Below are 17176 nucleotides of genomic sequence, written 5' to 3'. Positions count from 1 at the left end.
ATCAAATTCTCAAAAATAGAATATACAAGAAATGGAAGATTCTGAGTCCACATTTGAATTAGTGTGTCCTGTGGAACTCCCTACTGGTAAAAGATTGAAGGGAGAAGTGATTTTTGCACTTATTTTGAAAACAAAATAAAAAAATTCCTTCCAGTATCACCTTAGAGACCAACTAAGTTTGTCATTGGTATGAGCTTTCGTGTGCATGCACACTTCTTCAGATACACTGAAACAGAAGTCACCATATCCTTATATATAGTGAGAGGGTGGGGAGGGGTATTACTCAGAAAGGTGGTGGGAATGGGTGATTGACCGATAGGTCTGGTAAACCTGTTGACAGTTAACGACTGCAATTGGTCTTACAGGAAAAAGCAAGGAGAGGGCTAAAAATAGCTTTATTATGTATGATGAGATAAGAATCCAATGTCTCTATTCAGACCAGGTCTTCTCCAAATTTGGTAATAAGTTGCAATTCAGCAACTTCTCTTTCCAGTCTATTTCTGAAATTCTTTTGTAGCAAGACAGCTACTTTGAGCTCTTGTATAGAATGTCCTGGGAGATTGAAGTGTTCTCCTACTGGTTTCTCTGTCTTGTGATTCTTATTCTACATTTAAGTATTTCGTACTTGTTTACCAATATTTTATTTGTTAATCCAAGCAGTATTTATGATTTGTATGTTTCTGTTGATTTTATTTTTAAATGCTGCATTCCACATTGCTATTTTTCATGAAAGTGCAGATTATAAATCCAGAAATAAGTAAGTTGCTCTAGTTAGTGGTTTTGATTTCTGAGCAGTCAGTATTGAGTGTTCCATTATGCCTCCTTCCATGAAACCAAAGGTTAAGGGGACAAAACCAAACACCAAGGTCCCCACCAATACTAACCATGAACATCCCTCCTCCGTACTTGAAAAATTCCTGCCAAAATTCAAGTAAACCTTTTCAAGAGCCCCACTACACCACCAATATAGACAACCACCAGAGATATTTTCCAAACAGCTTTATTAAGGTGTGCCAAGTTGCACAGGCAGCACATTGTAAGACTGGGGGGGTGGGGGAACAAGTCACATGTACAACAGTTTTAAAATCAGATGTCGCCCGAACTCCACAGGGCTTCTCCTTCCCAGCTGACAGCTGCAGGCAGCCTCTACTTAAGCTTTCTTTTTTAAAAAAAGGAATGCAGGGCACTTTGAAAAAACCCACACAAAAAAAGAATAACGGAGGAAGTCTTCCTTTGCAGGAGCCAAACAAAATTTACGAGGCATGCTGAGCAGTCGAGAAGCACAGTTTCAGTGTGTAGGGATACGGTCCATCTAGGCAGAAGAGGAGACATGCATCAGGGTCCCCTGAGCTTTATTTGTTTTTGTGGCAACACAAGGGATGTATGTGTTCAGAGGGATGAACCAGTGAAAAGAGGGCTTCCATAAGTTTCCAGATTTGTTCTCTCCACACACTCCAATCTACTTAGAGTATGTGTCATGCCCATGGGTGCATATGCAGAGTCTAGGCCCCCACAGCCAACAGGCTTGAAAGAAGAATTCTATTGTAGCCACTGGAAGCGGGTTTTTTTAAAATATGGGAAAATCCCCCCACTTCCAACTAAGCTTGGAAAAAACCTCCTTCACTGGCTACAGAAGAAAACATTTTTTAGGGCTAACTACAATGAAGGAAGGGCAATTTCAAGGGGGTGGGTGTCACTGCTGGGATGGCCCATGACAGTTCCTCCAGTTTGCGAGTGTGCTCATGGGACAAGTTTTTAAAGTTTGGAGATCTCTGATTTGGACCAATTTGATGGGAGCTGCTTGCCTACTTGCGTAGGCAAAAGCAATGTTATCGGGAGTATTGAAAGAGGGGTTCAGAAAAATGAGCCCATTACAATACAGGCTGAACCTCAAAGTTTAGGCCCAGTTGGCAGTGAGCCCATGCAGGAACCTGCCCTCCCCTGCCCTTTTCAACATAGTAGTTCATGGTAGTGGCAGCAGCAGCCCAACAGCAGAGCTTCCAGTAAGCCCTAGATCAGGTGTGCAGAAACTGGCCCTTCAAACATCATGGTAACTAACTCCCATCAGCCCCAGCCAGTGTTGCCAATGGTAAAGGATAAAGTTGTGGGCCAGCTACATGGGGAGAGCATATAGATGCTGCTGCCTTAACAATTTCAAGCATCAGAAACCTGTTGGCACCTACTCCACTTCCCACTTTCTGCCAGCAGGAAGTTTATGGGGAAAAGGAGCTCACCCATTACTTGTTGAGGAATCTGTTCTACATAAAAAGAAAAAAATGAGTAAGGAAAAAAAAGGCCTCCAGCCCACAACATGCACACACCACAGAGCTTACTTGGGTTTTTCATCTGGTAATGGTTGAGGAATGCCAGAGTCTCCAGAGCATCACCTTTGGTTTCCCATTCCAGCAAGCCAGAGGAGCTCCTTTCACCTATGAAGACGTTAACAGCGAATACATAGTTGGGCCACCATGGATTAGTGCACAGGACTGGATGCCTGGCTGGTTAGGGTGGCTAAGAAAGGGGAACAATGCTGTTTCCCCACCCTCTTCCCTGGCCCAAGTGAAAGCATGTTGCAGCCAGCCTTCGTTTTGCTGTCTCAAAGCAGTTCTGAACACCAGTATAAGGTAAAACGGACAAGCTGATGTGGAGCACGGTGTTTTAGCTAGCTACCTGAGGTGCACCCTTCAGCCCCTATTCCTGCTTGCTGAGTAGCAGCAATTTGAGGCTTGAAAACTGCAGCATGTACTTACTTTTCCCCGAAAAAACCTTGACTGAAGCTGGTCTCTTCACCCCCAGTTCATCACAGATCTGACAGGATAAAAAATACAATGCAAGTGTTAAGTTATGAAACTGATTGCAGAGGTTTTTTTTTATAACATGCAGGTTAAGTCAGTTCGGTTTCCAAATTCCAGAGAAGAAAAATGCTCTTGCAGTGAACAGTTACTTATCTACAATGCAAGGTGTTGGGGACATGACAAATAACTTGCAGTCCTATTTTCACAGAATTGTTTTAGCACTGCCACATAGTCCCTTCCTTCCCACACCTATGATGTGGCAATCGTCCTAGGGAGCCAAATATGAGGTGAGGCCTGTGATCCATCTGGGCAGCAGGCCTTGGCCAGACCAACTGTCAAACTCCCTTTTCTATGTTACCTGACTCCAAGATGGGCCTGAGGCATTACCTCATAGAAGTTATCTTCTGTCACCTCCAGAGGAGCATTGAAGAAATGAAGCACATTACTGGGGTGCTGGATCCTGTTCTTGGCTGCTTGCTCTGGGGTTGAAAACCTGTTGTTCCGAGAGCCACTGAAATCCTTGTAGCTGCATGAACCATCTTCAAGGCCGTAAGACTGGCCAGGCATGATGGCCTGTTGCTTGGAAACACTGTTAGAAGGAAACGCACAGCTTAAGAGCGGGCAAACATTAAAGGCAAGGAGCAGCCTTCAAGGGCAGAGAACGGAGCAGAATGAGCTATGAGGAAAATTAGGAGTAGCAGCACTCACCATACATTCAGCTTTTGATCAAACATGAAGTTGTTGTTCAGGTGAGTGATTGCTCGGTCTACCGCATAACCGTCGGCCATCTCCACCATGGCAGCTCCAGGCTTGCTCTTCATGAACTTCACCTAACAGAACACATACCTTTGTTGAAACACAATCAACTGTTGGCATAGATCGATCCCTTTTGGAGACAAAACCCCAACTCTAAGGTACAGCCACAAACCTGCACTCATTTTAGAAGGCATTTACTGTGTAGACACTGGGCACAAGAGTGTAGCCAGTGTTTCCAGTATTAACTTTCCTCAGTTGCCTGTAGATTCCTTAGCCAATCCCGCCACCATCTTTCATTTGGCCACTGGTTTGCAGGAGGCACATTTTTGAATTGAATTGCAAGTACGAGCTTCCCTTACTCAGCAACCATTTGCCTTTATAAAATTCAGCCCTGTTTTCCAGCTGCATTAGGAACGAGGTTCTTGGCATTCTGGGTACTCTGGTTCAACTTTCAGTGACTGAGAACCTATGAGAATTGTCTTCTCAAAAGAGTAAATTCCCACTATCAGAAAACCCCTGTCACTGCAGCAAGAGATACAAATCCTACTGCCGTCAATTTCCACACTCATCAGTTTCAGGGATTGACATTATGCAGCATCTGCTGCAACCAACACCAGGTGTCACTTCTCTTCCTTTTTACTGTTGCTGCCTGTTCATCTGACCTCAACTGAGAGCGCATTGAGAGGAACCAGGAACAAGAACAGCAGCAGCAATCTTTGCTCGCTCTGCCCTGCTCATCACTCTGGGTGTGTTGGTGGAATGATCCCAGAAAGATGGGGTACACAAGTGGGCGTTAGGAACAGAGAGGAAGAGGGGATGGGGCTACTGAAAGAGGTGGCCACCCTCTTACTGACTTAAGAGCCTGATGACTAGACATGGAAGTAATCTCAACGCCGTATAAAACTGCTATCGTAACAAAGAGAGCTCAGAGCTAGAGCTCAGCAAAGGGAACTGAGAGAGTCTCTTTCCAGTGGCACCAAGTCATTTGCACAGGTCTGCTTCCAAATCAAGGGGGAAGATTAATCTGCTGTTGCCTAACCTCTACTGCTGAAAGATAATCTAGGCCCATCCATCACCATGATGGCAAGCAGAACTGCACTGTCGTGTTGCCAGCAAGCTCAACATGTGTTCTCCGACTGAGACGGAGCTTCTTGAATTTGGGTAAAAGGAGCAAGACAGAGCAGGCTCTGGGAGGAGGAGACAGTCAGTTTAATTACCTTCTCCACATTTCCGTACAGGCAGAAGACGTTGAACACTCTGTCACAGTTCATCTTGGACTGATCCAAGCCATAAACCATCAGGACTGCGCTGTCAGCATGGGGGCCATACTCTGGGGGTGGGGGTGGAGGAGGGGGGTGTCCATACTGAGGCCCGTAGCGACTCGGCCCCCTATGGCGGCCCCCGACAGGTGGGCCCATCCGCCTCCCTTCATAATGAGGCGGTGGAGGGCCATAGCCTTCATCGTGATAGTGCCCATGGTAGCCACCGTGAGGTCCTCCTGGGGAGGGAACAAACATCGAGAGCTCAAGGCAAGGCTAGAGAAGCGCCAGGGTCTGTTCCCCTGGATGCTGCTGCTGTCTGCCGGCTTCTTACCATATTCAGCCGGATGGTCCCCAAGGAGAGGAGGCTGCCTCTGACGCTTGTTGGGGTTCCCACCTGGCTCACCTGCACAAAAAGAGGAGGCCATTAGGAAAAGACAGCAAAAGCCCGGCACTTGTATTTCTGGGGCACATGTGGATGCTAGAAAGTCACAATGGCTCTCCTTAAGTTAAATATTTCCAACACCTTGAGAATAAGATCTGCCTCCAGCCACTGGAAGACAGAAGGTGGCAAAAGGTCAATTCATTTTCAAGGGTGCAAAGTGCACCCAATGCTTCTCCTGAGGCAGACAAACAGCTCCACCCCCCCCACACACACACACTCTGAGCTAGGGGGCAGGGGCTCTGGAAGGGGACATTTTGCTTTCTCTTGCAACGCTACAAATCCAGCCATTTTTTCTAGGCTGATATGCCTTTTAAGCAGAGCACTGCCACTTGTTTGACCTACTCCGAGGTCATGGTTGGCACAGGTTTGCATTTGCATCCGGTGTTCTCCTCGAAACAACTGCCTTTTAGCCTAGGTGAAGTTCAATTTCTGCACCCAGTGGTGTCTGAGAGCATGCCAAACCGTATCAACATGGAAACAAGTTACAAAGATAGGCGACCTTGGCCAAGGGGAAAAGGGAGGAAGAGGAGAAGTGAGTCAAAGGACTTGACAGTTCTACTCAGGGCAACAAGAATAATAATATAAAAAACAAACTAACATCCCCACCCAACCCTAGCAAAGGTAAAGGGACTAAGCAAGAGACTGAGGAGAGTACGCCAAAGCAAAGCAAAAAACCAGCAGTCAAGTTAAAACACATGATTGTATACAAGGCAGAAGAATTTAAGCAATCCATACAATATCACTGTTGCTCTAACAAAACAAAAAAAGGGGTGTTTTGCAGTTTATTTCGATAGTCATTACAAAGATTGAAAAGGGCTACTTACAGCAGGAGTACATAGTACAATGTCCATTGTCACATACATATTCTGCATTTCTCTTACCATTGGACGCTTCAACAGTGTAAGCACAGTTCTGAAAGATGGCGTCCCATCAAACATACACTGCGACCCTGCGTTACATGGTTTCAGAGTCAAATACAAGTCAACAGGCACCAAAGTGATACAATTTCAAGTAAAAAAAAGTTTTTAAAGTAAAAATAGGGCTCACAGAGATGTTTTTGTTTGTCTTCAGATGGTATCAAGGAAAAAAAGGACATAACAAAGGTGTAATAATGAGTGTCCCTTCCGTGTTGCATCTCCTGATGTTTTTGTCATGTGCTGTTAACAGGTTTGGTGCTTCTGGCTCTGTGTAGGTCTCCCGTGTGCATGTCTCTCCTCTGATAATGGAATGTGCCTTGGATCCCAAGTGCCCCCTGGAGCAGAAAGCACCCCCAAGTCTCTAGGGAGCTGGGGGCTCTGGGTACTTGGTGTTTTTTTGTCTGTCTCCGCTCGGCGCTGATAAATGTTGGCAGCCGTGGCCTGCGAGAAAAGGAGTGATACACTGCCCTCCCAAACCAAACCGTGTTGATATGGAGAGCGTCCTATGTCTTGGAGGGTCTCTGGGATCTACTCCGTTCTCCGGTAAGAGCGCTGGTGCATTTGTCTGAGACCCATCTGGTCTGTGTTTTCCTAGTTTCTGTGTAACATTCTTGGGTTCAAGGTTTGTTTTTGTTTTTTGGTTTGGATTTGTAAGAATGTCGTGGCCTGGTGCGTCTTTCTCTCTCTCATTCTCTCTCTGTCTCACTCTGTGCTTGTAGATGTTTCTTGGATCACGGTGTGGTGTTCTTGATGTAAAAGAATTGAACTCAAATCTGCTGCTTTTCAGGTACTTTTGTAAGATGCTGCGTGTTTTCTCCAGGCAGAGCTAGTGGAAGGTTGGCCTTTTTTTCCTACACTGTGTGGTGTTAAAGCATGTGTAGCAGAAGGCAGATCACAGGCAATTCAGGACTTCAGCTGCAGTAGCATACGGTTCCCCCAGGGTCATGTGTGAACGCACTGTTCAGAGCTGGGGAAAGGCCAAGTTAATGTACCTCCTCTTTGCCCAGCCTAAAGACAGGAGAGCCAGGAGGCAGCTAACTGAATTGCACAGCCCTGCCAACTAGCCACTGCCAATCTGTACAATCTTCTAGTTATGTACCTTGGAGGAGAAAGTGAGTCATGTTCATGTCAAGTCATGTAATGCCATTGCTTGCTTTGCTATGGGGTGGGGCCCAAAATGACCTTGGCCAGCCCCCTTGATAAACAGCTTCCTCCAGCCCACCCCCACAACTGCTTTTCTGCAGCACTCCGTGATCTCTACATCCACGGAAGAATGCAGTGCAACACCGAAGTTTTAAGGGTACAAGACCACACAAATCCCACCTTTTAGCCAATTTAATGCCTGTTGTGTGAGTTACACTGCTCACAGTGTAACACACAAAAAGATAGCATCACCTTTGCACACAAGCCGCTAAAATAAAGTGGGTCAGATAAGACTTGCCACTCCCCTCCGGTTCAGAAACCAAGACACTGCTCTTCAGCCGATTGTGGGCTGATCTGGAGCATGTTAACGTTCTAACTTGTTCATCCTCCTTAATTTCACTTTCAAGGAAATGGCGCTTGAGACCACCAGCTGAAAGGCCACATTCCTCGCCCCTAAAAATATCTGTGAGCTTAATGCACAGCTTTACCTTAGGCCTGAGCAAAGCCCACTTCCTTCACTACCTCTGTGCTATGTGCACAGCAAGGTGTCACCTGAGACTTCTCCGTGTGAAGGACCCCATACCCAACCCACTGAATGGCAGGCGTGCTATGCAACCACCACCAGCTGCATCAGGGTTGGGGCAACAGGCCACTTTGACGCTTCTGCTTTCAACAATGCACCTTGTTTTTCAAGCAGATGAGAACAGCCATTCCCTGAAGTGTTACCTCCAGGATCAAGCGCTTCATTAAAGTCCATTTGGCGTTGCCTTTTGCAAAATAGTATTAGCGATGCCAGTTCTTCACCCTGGTAGCTGTACCTTATATAGGCTCCACATGTGCCCTGAAGTTCAACTTCAGGAACCACCTCCTTTTAACTGTGCCACCATATTCCCAATGCTGTGTTCCAGTTTTCGAATCTTGCCACAAGTAGATTGGAGACTATCCTAGGCAAGGGAAGGAAAGGAAGGTGGAGCCAGAGAAACTGGCGCTGTGACTGAAGCCTGGTCACATGGCCCTGCCTATACTGAGTGGAGGAAGTGAATTCATTGTTGTCCCGGAGACCTTAAACATGCCAATGAGAATGCACATTTCCCTTCAAAACTACTTGTCACTATTTACAACCGCTTATCTTAAATGTCTTATTAGGCCTCCTTAATAAAGGCTCTGATGGCCTGATAATGCCTTACAAAAAATGTCAGAAGTCAAAGCACAGCTGCACTAGCTCGAGACTTCCAAAATCAGTCACAATGCGGGACAGCAGGCAAATGGCATTACATCACGCAAATCAGATCTATGAAGTGTGCTACTCAACGGGAAAGGCAAGGGTTCATGTGTGGCTTCAAAGCAGTCTATCAAGGTTACCTTGTCCACTGAGGTTAGGGTTGGTGTAGTCCCATGTGTCTTGGTCGTTCTTGAACACATTCAGGCGGGTTGGCTAAAAAACAAACACACACAGCCATACAAAAGTAATGCAAGATGTCCAAATTATGTGGCCAACCATTAGCTACGACTCTTCCAAAAGCTTGATTGCAATGATGGCTGAGTGCAATACAGTGCACAGGATAGCCCAGACCCTCAATTCATCCAGCTCAGTCTAAGGGCCATCAACAAGGTACAGTGACCATTACTGACCCAACTTTAGCCCATTAGTCAGTAACATTAACTTGACAGGTGTACTTTTTGCTACTGCAGGCAACAACCCATATACTTATTCTCCCATGCATTTTGAGTCTTCTTTGCTGTTAGCCACAATTTTTTTAGCAACCTGTTCCATATCAACATGTTCCACAGATTTGTCAGCATGTGAAGACTTCATGCCCTTTCCACTTTTGTGATTCCCCTTATGGCCAGCAGTAACATGATGTAGGTAATACCATGTTGGATGAGAAAGCAAGACTCAACACAAACCAGAGCACAAACCAGTATGTTTTAGGAGTGGTTTTTTTGAGGGAGAGGCATTAGAAAGTGAGGCTTTAGGGCTGGAAAAAACATATTGTAGTGTGACTACCCACAAGCCCTGGAACAGGGAATGACATACCTGAACTAAGGGTATGAAGCCAAGGGTCATACCTGAACATACACATGTTTGAAGGCAAGGGTCATCTCCCTTTCTGCAGGCCCCTTTCAATTCACCAAGGATCACACAGAAGATCCTTCTACGGGCACAAACAACCACATCACATTCTTCAAAGCGACACTCACCTTTGCGTATTCAATCTTCAGAGTACAGCATCCAGAGTAAATGTCAGCCCCATTCAGAGAAGCTTTTGCTCTTTGAGCGCTCTGCACAGAGTCAAATGTTTGTAGGGTTAAGGAAGCCTTGGAGAAATTGGGGCAGCCTTTTGGCCATTGGAAAAACTTAATGCTTCAACTTTGAAGTTCTTGTTGTTGGACCCTTTCAGAAGTACATCAGTGATCTGAGAATTGCCTTCCCTTCCACTTTCACCTCATATGTCCAACTTGAGATCACAGGCATTCAGAACTAAACCCAGCCCACTGAAACTGCAATTGCCTCTTGCCTTTTATTGTAGAGACTGCTCCTTCAAGTTAGTGGTGGAGACACCAGTGGTGTGCAAGCATAGTGCTCAGGTAACTAGGTGAGGGCCACGTGAACAAGCCTGATACAGTGTTCTGCCAATTCCCAGATGGCTCTAGACCTTGATCAAAGCCAGAGGCTCAAACAGGACTTGGGGATTTGCAAACCTATGCTCTCACAGTAGACTAGACTATCAAGGGAGTCCACAAAACAGAAGTACAGTAGTACCTCAGTTTTCGAACATACCGTATATTCCGGCGTATAAGACTGGGCGTATAAGACGACACCCAACTTTTCCAGTTAAAATATAGTGTTTGGGATATACTCGCCATATAAGAAGACCCCTGACTTTTGAGAAGATTTTCCCGGGTTAAAAAGTAGTCTTATACACAGGAATATACAGTCATCTGTTCTGGAAGTCCGTTCAAGTTCCGAAACGTCAGAAAACCAAAAGCGGAAGCCTCAAATTGGAAAACTCAAAACAGAAGCCGTGTTTCCTGTTCAACTTCTGAGGGACATTCGAAAACCAAGACACTGACTTCTGGGTTTTCGGTGTTCGAGTTCCAAAATGTTCAACTATGGAGGCGTTCAAAAACCGAGGTAGCACTGTAACTGAGGAGCTGAATTAGGAGACTACTCACTGAAACTCAAATGAAGACAGAACAGTAATAATTTTTCTTCAGGCTAGTGGCACAGCAAATGTTATTGTCAAAAAGCCTGAGACAACAGATAAAAGCAATTTGTTTGCCCAAGCTGCAAGGCACTTAGTCTGAACTATTCCAAGGACAAACATGGTTCAATTGCTACAGGCTTCCCAGACACCAGGGGAAAAAAGGATATTCCACCATAGCCTGGACACCATTCTTTCGGAAGATAACAATCCGCTGCACTGGGCCACATGGGTTGCAGATGGTGTACAGCACATCCTGTAAGATGAAAAACAATATCATATTTTTAAAACTGGGGAACATGTGGCCCTTAAGATGTTGTTGGCCTACAACCCTCCTAATCCCTGATCATGGGCCACAGTGAAAAAGACTAATGGGGCCTGGAGTCCAACAACTGGAAGGTCACACCCTAACCTAGTAGATCTGATTACTAGTCACAAGACCACAGGCAACAGAGCATCTACAAAAACAATGGAACACATTTCTGCCATCCACCCTAGTATCCAGGCAAGCTATTTTGTGGACCAGGGTAGACTTGCAAGGACAGCAATTTTCCTGGCAGCTATAATTTATTCATCTGCACCATGTATGAAATGAACCCTGCCCCCCCCAAGACATGGACCAATTACATTCAAGTGTTTCTGGCTGAGTACATGCAGCATCACTACGCACCGTTGTGATGGAGTAGATGGGGTTCAGGATGGTAAAGAGAAGAACATTGTTGACTCCCCTAGAATCATCAGAGTCGCCGGGGCGTGAAATCTTCTGGCTGGTGGAGTAGTTGACAAAGGCTGGGTGCCCAGCGATGTAGATCTGGTTGTCAGCTGCGTAGTTCACAGCGTTGCAGGCTCCCAAGATATCCTCAAACTCCACCAGAGCCTGCCTCTTTTTGGGCATCACAACCACATAGCTTTGGGGGGAGAAAAGGAATCAAGACTGCTTACACTGCCAAAGTAATCAACACTACACAAACGTCCAACCATCCTCCATTCCATCTCATCAGATGCCCAATTTCCCACTCCTAACCTTATGGGGCCAAATTCCTGCAGGGCTTCCACAAGGTCAGCTTCCACAACACCATCGATCAGGCCCCTGATGTGGACAACAGGGGAAGCAGCTGGCTTGTGGGGATCATCATAGTTCTCCTGTCGGGGGGAAAGAAGAGAAAAACTTTGTTCTCTACTGCAAACCATTCTAGCTGCAAATGAAGAATAGCCTCTTTACACAAAGGTTAGTTCTCTCTAGGAATTGCCCCACAAGTAAAAAGACATGGAGCCTCCTCAGTGGAGTAATCAAACATTAAGGAAAAGCTTTTTGTATTAACTTGACTCTCCAAAGCCTCCTTTGCTACACTCAGGCTTTTTATTTTATATACTTAAGAATTAAGAGCAGGCTCCATACTGATACTACACATTCTAGATCGAAATATAGGTTTCATCTCCAACACCACAAAGTCACTGTATTTCTGTGAGAAAAGTAACTACACTACAGTACCCCTCCCTATGTCAAGTAAACTTGAAAAAACAACCTAGATTCTTTTTTTAAAAAACAAAACAAAACCAGTCTTGTCAGTCTCAACGAAGATAACAAAGTTGCCCTTGGGCAGCTAGAGAAGTTACTGCCAAGAACAGTAGAAGACAGTTCAAGTTATTTCCCCCAGAGAAATTAAGACTCATGCCTTCATCTAGAGACTTTTTTTTTGGGGGGGGGACTACTTTCTAACTGATGGCTACAAAATTCTCCCTATTCTTAATCTGGGCACACTGTGAAAAGTACCCTCTATTCAAGTCATCATTATTTCTCTCAACTCTCACAAGCCAATCAAACTCCTTCCAGAGATGCCCATGTTGCTACCGGTAGTAGCAGTGAGTGAACCCCACTGGTTGAGGATCTGGATTTGTCTTAGTTTGGCAGCCTGATCCCAAGCACTTTTTCTGTCCCCTTCCCAATTTTGGTGGCAGAGGCAAAAGTAGAGACAGTACTGTAGTGGATGAGCCAAACACCCTGATGACAGTTTCACTTGATGAGTGGAGAAGGGGCAATAATCATCCCCCTTGGCTAATCTGCACAGATCAGATGAAGAGGCAGCTGTGTACCTTTTGTGTGTGTGTCTACCTGTACGTGCAAGCAGAGTGTACACATGCATGGTGCAGCCACAGCCAGCACTCATATGTGGCTCCGGGAGGGTGAGCTAAAAGTAAATGTGGTCAAAAAAGGTTGGCCACCTCTGGCCAAGAGGTTCAGTCCTTATTTCAACACAAACCCTTATCCAAGGTTCCGTGATGGCTTCATGCCTGTGGTTCCACTGTGTTAGCAATGAACTGTCCTAATCCCATCAGAAATCTGAAAAAGAGCTTTTGTCCTGCCTAGCACCTCACAGAGTGTGTGAAGCAAGGTATTCTTCCCTGATTTATCCACCAGTTATTGCATTTTATTTCCTCCACACCATGATGTATTGGGGGCAGGGGGAGGTGTTTGCTTTTGGCAGCTGAACTATAGCAAATTTAGGGTCAATAAAAAACACCCTAAATTTTCTCCTATTATCAATATAATCTTATTAGCAACACACTACTTTGCCTCTGTATTAAGGATGAGGAGAAGGAAAAACCCTGTGAATCAGAATGAAGGGCACCATCTTACTGAGCTTGCCGTTTCCAATTGGTGCAGAATGGAAGGAGAGATGGTGACGACCCTATGTTCTGTGCCTTGTATCTGGTACTTGAGAGCTATGCTGCCCTATACTCCCAGGATCTGCTTTACATATTACAGCTAATAAGCAACGACAAACCCATCCCTTCGTGCAATCCTTTCCAAAACCAATTGCTACATATTGCAGCAGAGACCTCTGCAAGGTTGGTGTTCCATGTCCTTTATGCCTTCTTCATGCTGCTCCCCTGCCTTGCAAGTTATGAGCTAAGTCCCCCTACTTCACAGACGTAATGTCTATTTTAAAGTGCCACCCAGTCTACCAGCCATCAAAGCCTGTGGCAGTTGCTAAAGATAAAGAGTCCCTTAGGTAAAGGTACCGCTGACCGTTAGGTCCAGTCGCAGACGACTCTGGGGTTGCAGCGCTCATCTCGATTTATTGGCTGAGGGAGCCGGCATACAGCTTCCAGGTCATGTGGCCAGCATGACCAAGCCACTTCTGGCGAACCAGAGCAGCGCACAGAAACGCCGTTTACCTTCCCGCCAGAGTGGTACCTATTTATCTACTTGCACTTTGACGTTCTTTCGAACTGCTAGGTTGGCAGGAGCAGGGACCGAGCAACAGGAGCTCACTCAGTTGCGGGGATTCGAATTGGCAAGCCCTAGGCTCTGTGGTTTAGATCACAGCGCCACCCGCGTCCCTAAGGGTCCCTTAGTGGAGCACAAAACTGGACTACAACTGGCACTGCAGTCCAAAACATCTGGAGGGCAGCAGGGTAGGAAAGGGCACACAAAGTGAGGCATCATGGGCGCACTCAATGCTAATCCTTCTCATAGTAGACCCTAGGAAGTTAATTGACCCAATTAACTTAGTTTCATAGGTTTCAATGGGCGTACTCCGCTTCAGATTTAGTTATGTATTCATTCAGAATGTCTAATTGGTGGGGAATTTTTATTTTTATTTTTTTAAAACCATCACAAAGAGGGCAAGAGCCATTCATATTCATTACAAAAGCAAAAGAACTACCTTAAAATACCTGCTAAAATAATGAAACCTTTGCCATGCGTCTGACATTCAGCAGGGACTATTATGGGTTGCATCTTTGTCACCTGGGGAAAAAACAGCACCCTCCAAAATCCCCCTCCCAATCTTTGCAAAAACGAGACAGCTGAACTCCAGGTTTACACAGGTCTCCTTGTGTGCGTTTATAAACATGTACCTATATCTATCTATATGCGTGTTTACGTACTGTACGTACGCATGCACTATACCGAATATGAAATCAAAAGCGTTTTAGGGTTAGGGCCCTTGTTCCCACTTAGGAAAGCCGGCGCACGCGTGGCAGGCAGGCGCCCGGCTGCCCCTGGTAGACTGCTCTCGCACGTGGGGGCTCCGCTCTTGAACTTCCGATACGCGCAGTGAAGGCGGTGTGTGGGGGTGGGAGGTTCCCTGGATGGATAGGCTGCTCCTGCGCATGGAGGTTCCGCCGGGCCCGCCACCAGGCCCGTTTTGCTTCGCTCTCCACCCTGCGCGCGCACGTCCCCGTCCCGCTTTCTCTCACCCTCCCCCAGAACCGCCGCGCGGCATTCCTCCTCCTCAGGCCCATCCCGCCCCGCCGGCCCTGGCTCTTCTCACCCCGCCTCCGCCGGCCGCTCCTCCCGGGCCGTGATCCGCGTTTTCCGTTTTCTGGCGCTTCGGCGCGCGGCCGCCGTCAGGGCCTCCCCCATAGTAGCGCCCCGACCCGCCTCCTCCGCCTCCGCCAGCCATCTTCACCATATCTCCGCCGCGTCCCGAGCCACCGCCGCCGCCCTCGCCGCTCTGCGAACCGCGCCACCTCCGCCGCGACATGGCGCCCGCACTACAGCAGCCCACCCTCGCGCCCACCTTAGGTACGCCTCTATTGGGCGCACCTCCCGTCATTCAGCGGCGCCGAGGCGCCCATTGGGTCCAGGAGCTCCCTTACCACCTGCGTCCCGCCCTCCGACGCCATTGGATCGGGTGTCTCCCGCCTGCCGACTTGATTCGCTTCCGTGCCTGCTTTTCAAGCGGCTTGGCAAGCCCGGTTGGGCGGCGGCAACGTCCATCAGACGTTCCTTCAAATTAATTGGACGAAAACGACGTCTCTCCAGTCGGCATCCCGCCCCACCGCATTGCCTCTCATGGAGCGCCCTCCTTCTTCTCCAGAAAACCGTTGGCTCCCCGAAAACGCTGCAGTTCGCTCCTGTTGTCTTATTGGGTACTTGGAGTATCCATCATAGCAGTGCAAAGTCTGATTGGGCCATATCGCAAGAAGACACCCTCGTATGTAAAGTATTTGTTCCTATAACGGAACGCATTGTCTCTCTGCGTCAATTTTATTGGCTTGTTTTTGTGTCCGTCGCCCTGCTCGCTGAAAACCATTGGACTTAAAGCCCGTGCTCTTTATTTTAATTGGTGAGCGCGATTTTAGTTCTCCCCACTCCGTCCCTTGTGAGTTTGAGCCAATAAAATAAAACAGGAGGCGGGATTTCTCCTCCACAAAACGCCTATCCACTCTAATCGTTAAGACGAAAAGAATCCCGCCCACTCTCCTCAGGCCGATGATAACGCAAGGGATTGTGGGAGTTTTCCTGGATGTTGGCCAAGAAAGTCGACGGGCGTCTAGCTTGGCAGAAGTGTAACTGCAAAGGATTGTGGGAGTGGCTCTTCACTTTAGCCAATGGACTTCTTGGCTAGGCAAGATACTGCAAGACACTGGCTAGAAGCCTAGAACCCAGTCTGTTTGCAAAGGATCGTGGGAGTAGCCATGCCTTTAGGACTAGGGACCCAATGAGCTTCTGGCACAAGTGCAGAGGATTGTGGGAGCCACCTACCGGTAGCACTTTGGCCAAGGAGCTTCTGGTGTGACCAAGGCATAGCTGCCAAGTTATCCCTTATTTTAAGGGATTTTCCCTTATGCTGAATAGGCTTCCTCGCGAGAAAAGGGAAAACTTGGCAGCTATGGACCAAGGGCATATTAGAATCATAGAGTTGGAAGAAACCACAAGGGCCATCCAGTCCAACCCCTTGCCAAGCAGGAAACACCATCAATGCATTCCTGACAGATGGCTGTCAAGCCTCTGCTTAAAGACCTCCAAAGGAGGAGACTCCACCACACTCCTTGGCAGCAAATTCCACTGTTGAACAGCTCTTACTGTCAGGAAGTTCTTCCTAATGTTTAGGTGGAATCTTCTTTCTTGTAGTTTGAATCCATTGCTCCGTGTCCACTTCTCTGGAGCAGCAGAAAACAACCTTTCTCCCTCCTCTATATGGCATCCTTTTATATATTTGAACATGACTATCATATTACCCCTTAACCATCTCTTCTCCAGGCTAAACATGCCCAGCTCCCTAAGCCGTTCCTCATAAGGCATTGTTTCCAGGCCTTTGACCATTTTGGTTGCCCTCCTCTGGACACGTTCCAGCTTGTCAGTATCCTTCTTGAACTGGTGCCCAGAACTGGACACAGTACTCCAGGTGAGGTCTGACCAGAGCAGAATACAGCGGTACTATTACTTCCCTTGATCTAGATGCTATACTCCTATTGATGCAGCCCATAATTGCATTGGCTTTTTTAGCTGCTACATCACACTGTTGACTCATGTCAAGTTTGTGGTCTACCAAGTCTCCTAGATCCTTTTCACATGTACAGTACAGTACTGCTCTCAAGCCAGGTGTCACCCATCCTGTATTTGTGCCTTTCATTTATTTTATTTTAATTTTTTGCCCAAGTGTAGTACTTTACATTTCTCCCTGTTAAAATTCATCATGTTTGCTTTGGCCCAGTTGTCTAATCTGTTAAGGTCATTTTGAAGTGTGATCCTGTCCTCTGGAGTATTAGCCACCCCTCCCAATTTGGTGTCATCTGCAAACTTGATCAGGATTCCCTGATTTGGTTAAGTTGCAAAGAATCATGGGAGCAGCCCTGCACCTTCCTGAGGGAGCCAATGGGTGCACAGCTGAAGAGGCTCATGGGAGCAGCCCTCCACTTT

General features: G+C 46.9%; 1 protein-coding gene across 2 annotated transcripts; it reads right to left on the bottom strand.

The window, feature by feature from the left end:
- Positions 1 to 984: 984 nt before the first annotated feature.
- HNRNPL (heterogeneous nuclear ribonucleoprotein L) lies at positions 985 to 15461 on the bottom strand. 2 transcript variants are annotated; one of them, XM_088672732.1, is made up of 13 exons: positions 15130 to 15461; positions 11546 to 11664; positions 11192 to 11429; positions 10692 to 10777; positions 9518 to 9614; positions 8678 to 8750; positions 5145 to 5216; positions 4769 to 5049; positions 3504 to 3625; positions 3183 to 3384; positions 2751 to 2808; positions 2334 to 2429; positions 985 to 1312 (listed from the first exon to the last, which is right to left on the bottom strand). In XM_088672732.1, exons 1-13 carry the CDS (start codon positions 15154 to 15156, stop codon positions 1254 to 1256), a joined length of 1530 nt encoding a protein of 509 aa, XP_088528858.1. In that variant the 5' UTR covers positions 15157 to 15461; the 3' UTR covers positions 985 to 1253. The 2 variants fall into 2 exon arrangements, with proteins under 2 accessions (XP_088528858.1, XP_088528857.1); XM_088672731.1 differs by lacking the exon at positions 15130 to 15461 and adding an exon at positions 14802 to 15057.
- Positions 15462 to 17176: the final 1715 nt, after the last annotated feature.

The sequence above is a fragment of the Zootoca vivipara genome, chromosome 6 (genome assembly GCF_965207765.1).
Source record: "Zootoca vivipara chromosome 6, rZooViv2.hap1.1, whole genome shotgun sequence".
NCBI lineage: Eukaryota > Metazoa > Chordata > Lepidosauria > Squamata > Lacertidae > Zootoca > Zootoca vivipara.
Note: the sequence above shows the minus strand (reverse complement) of the source record. Positions and strands in the feature narration are given on the sequence as shown.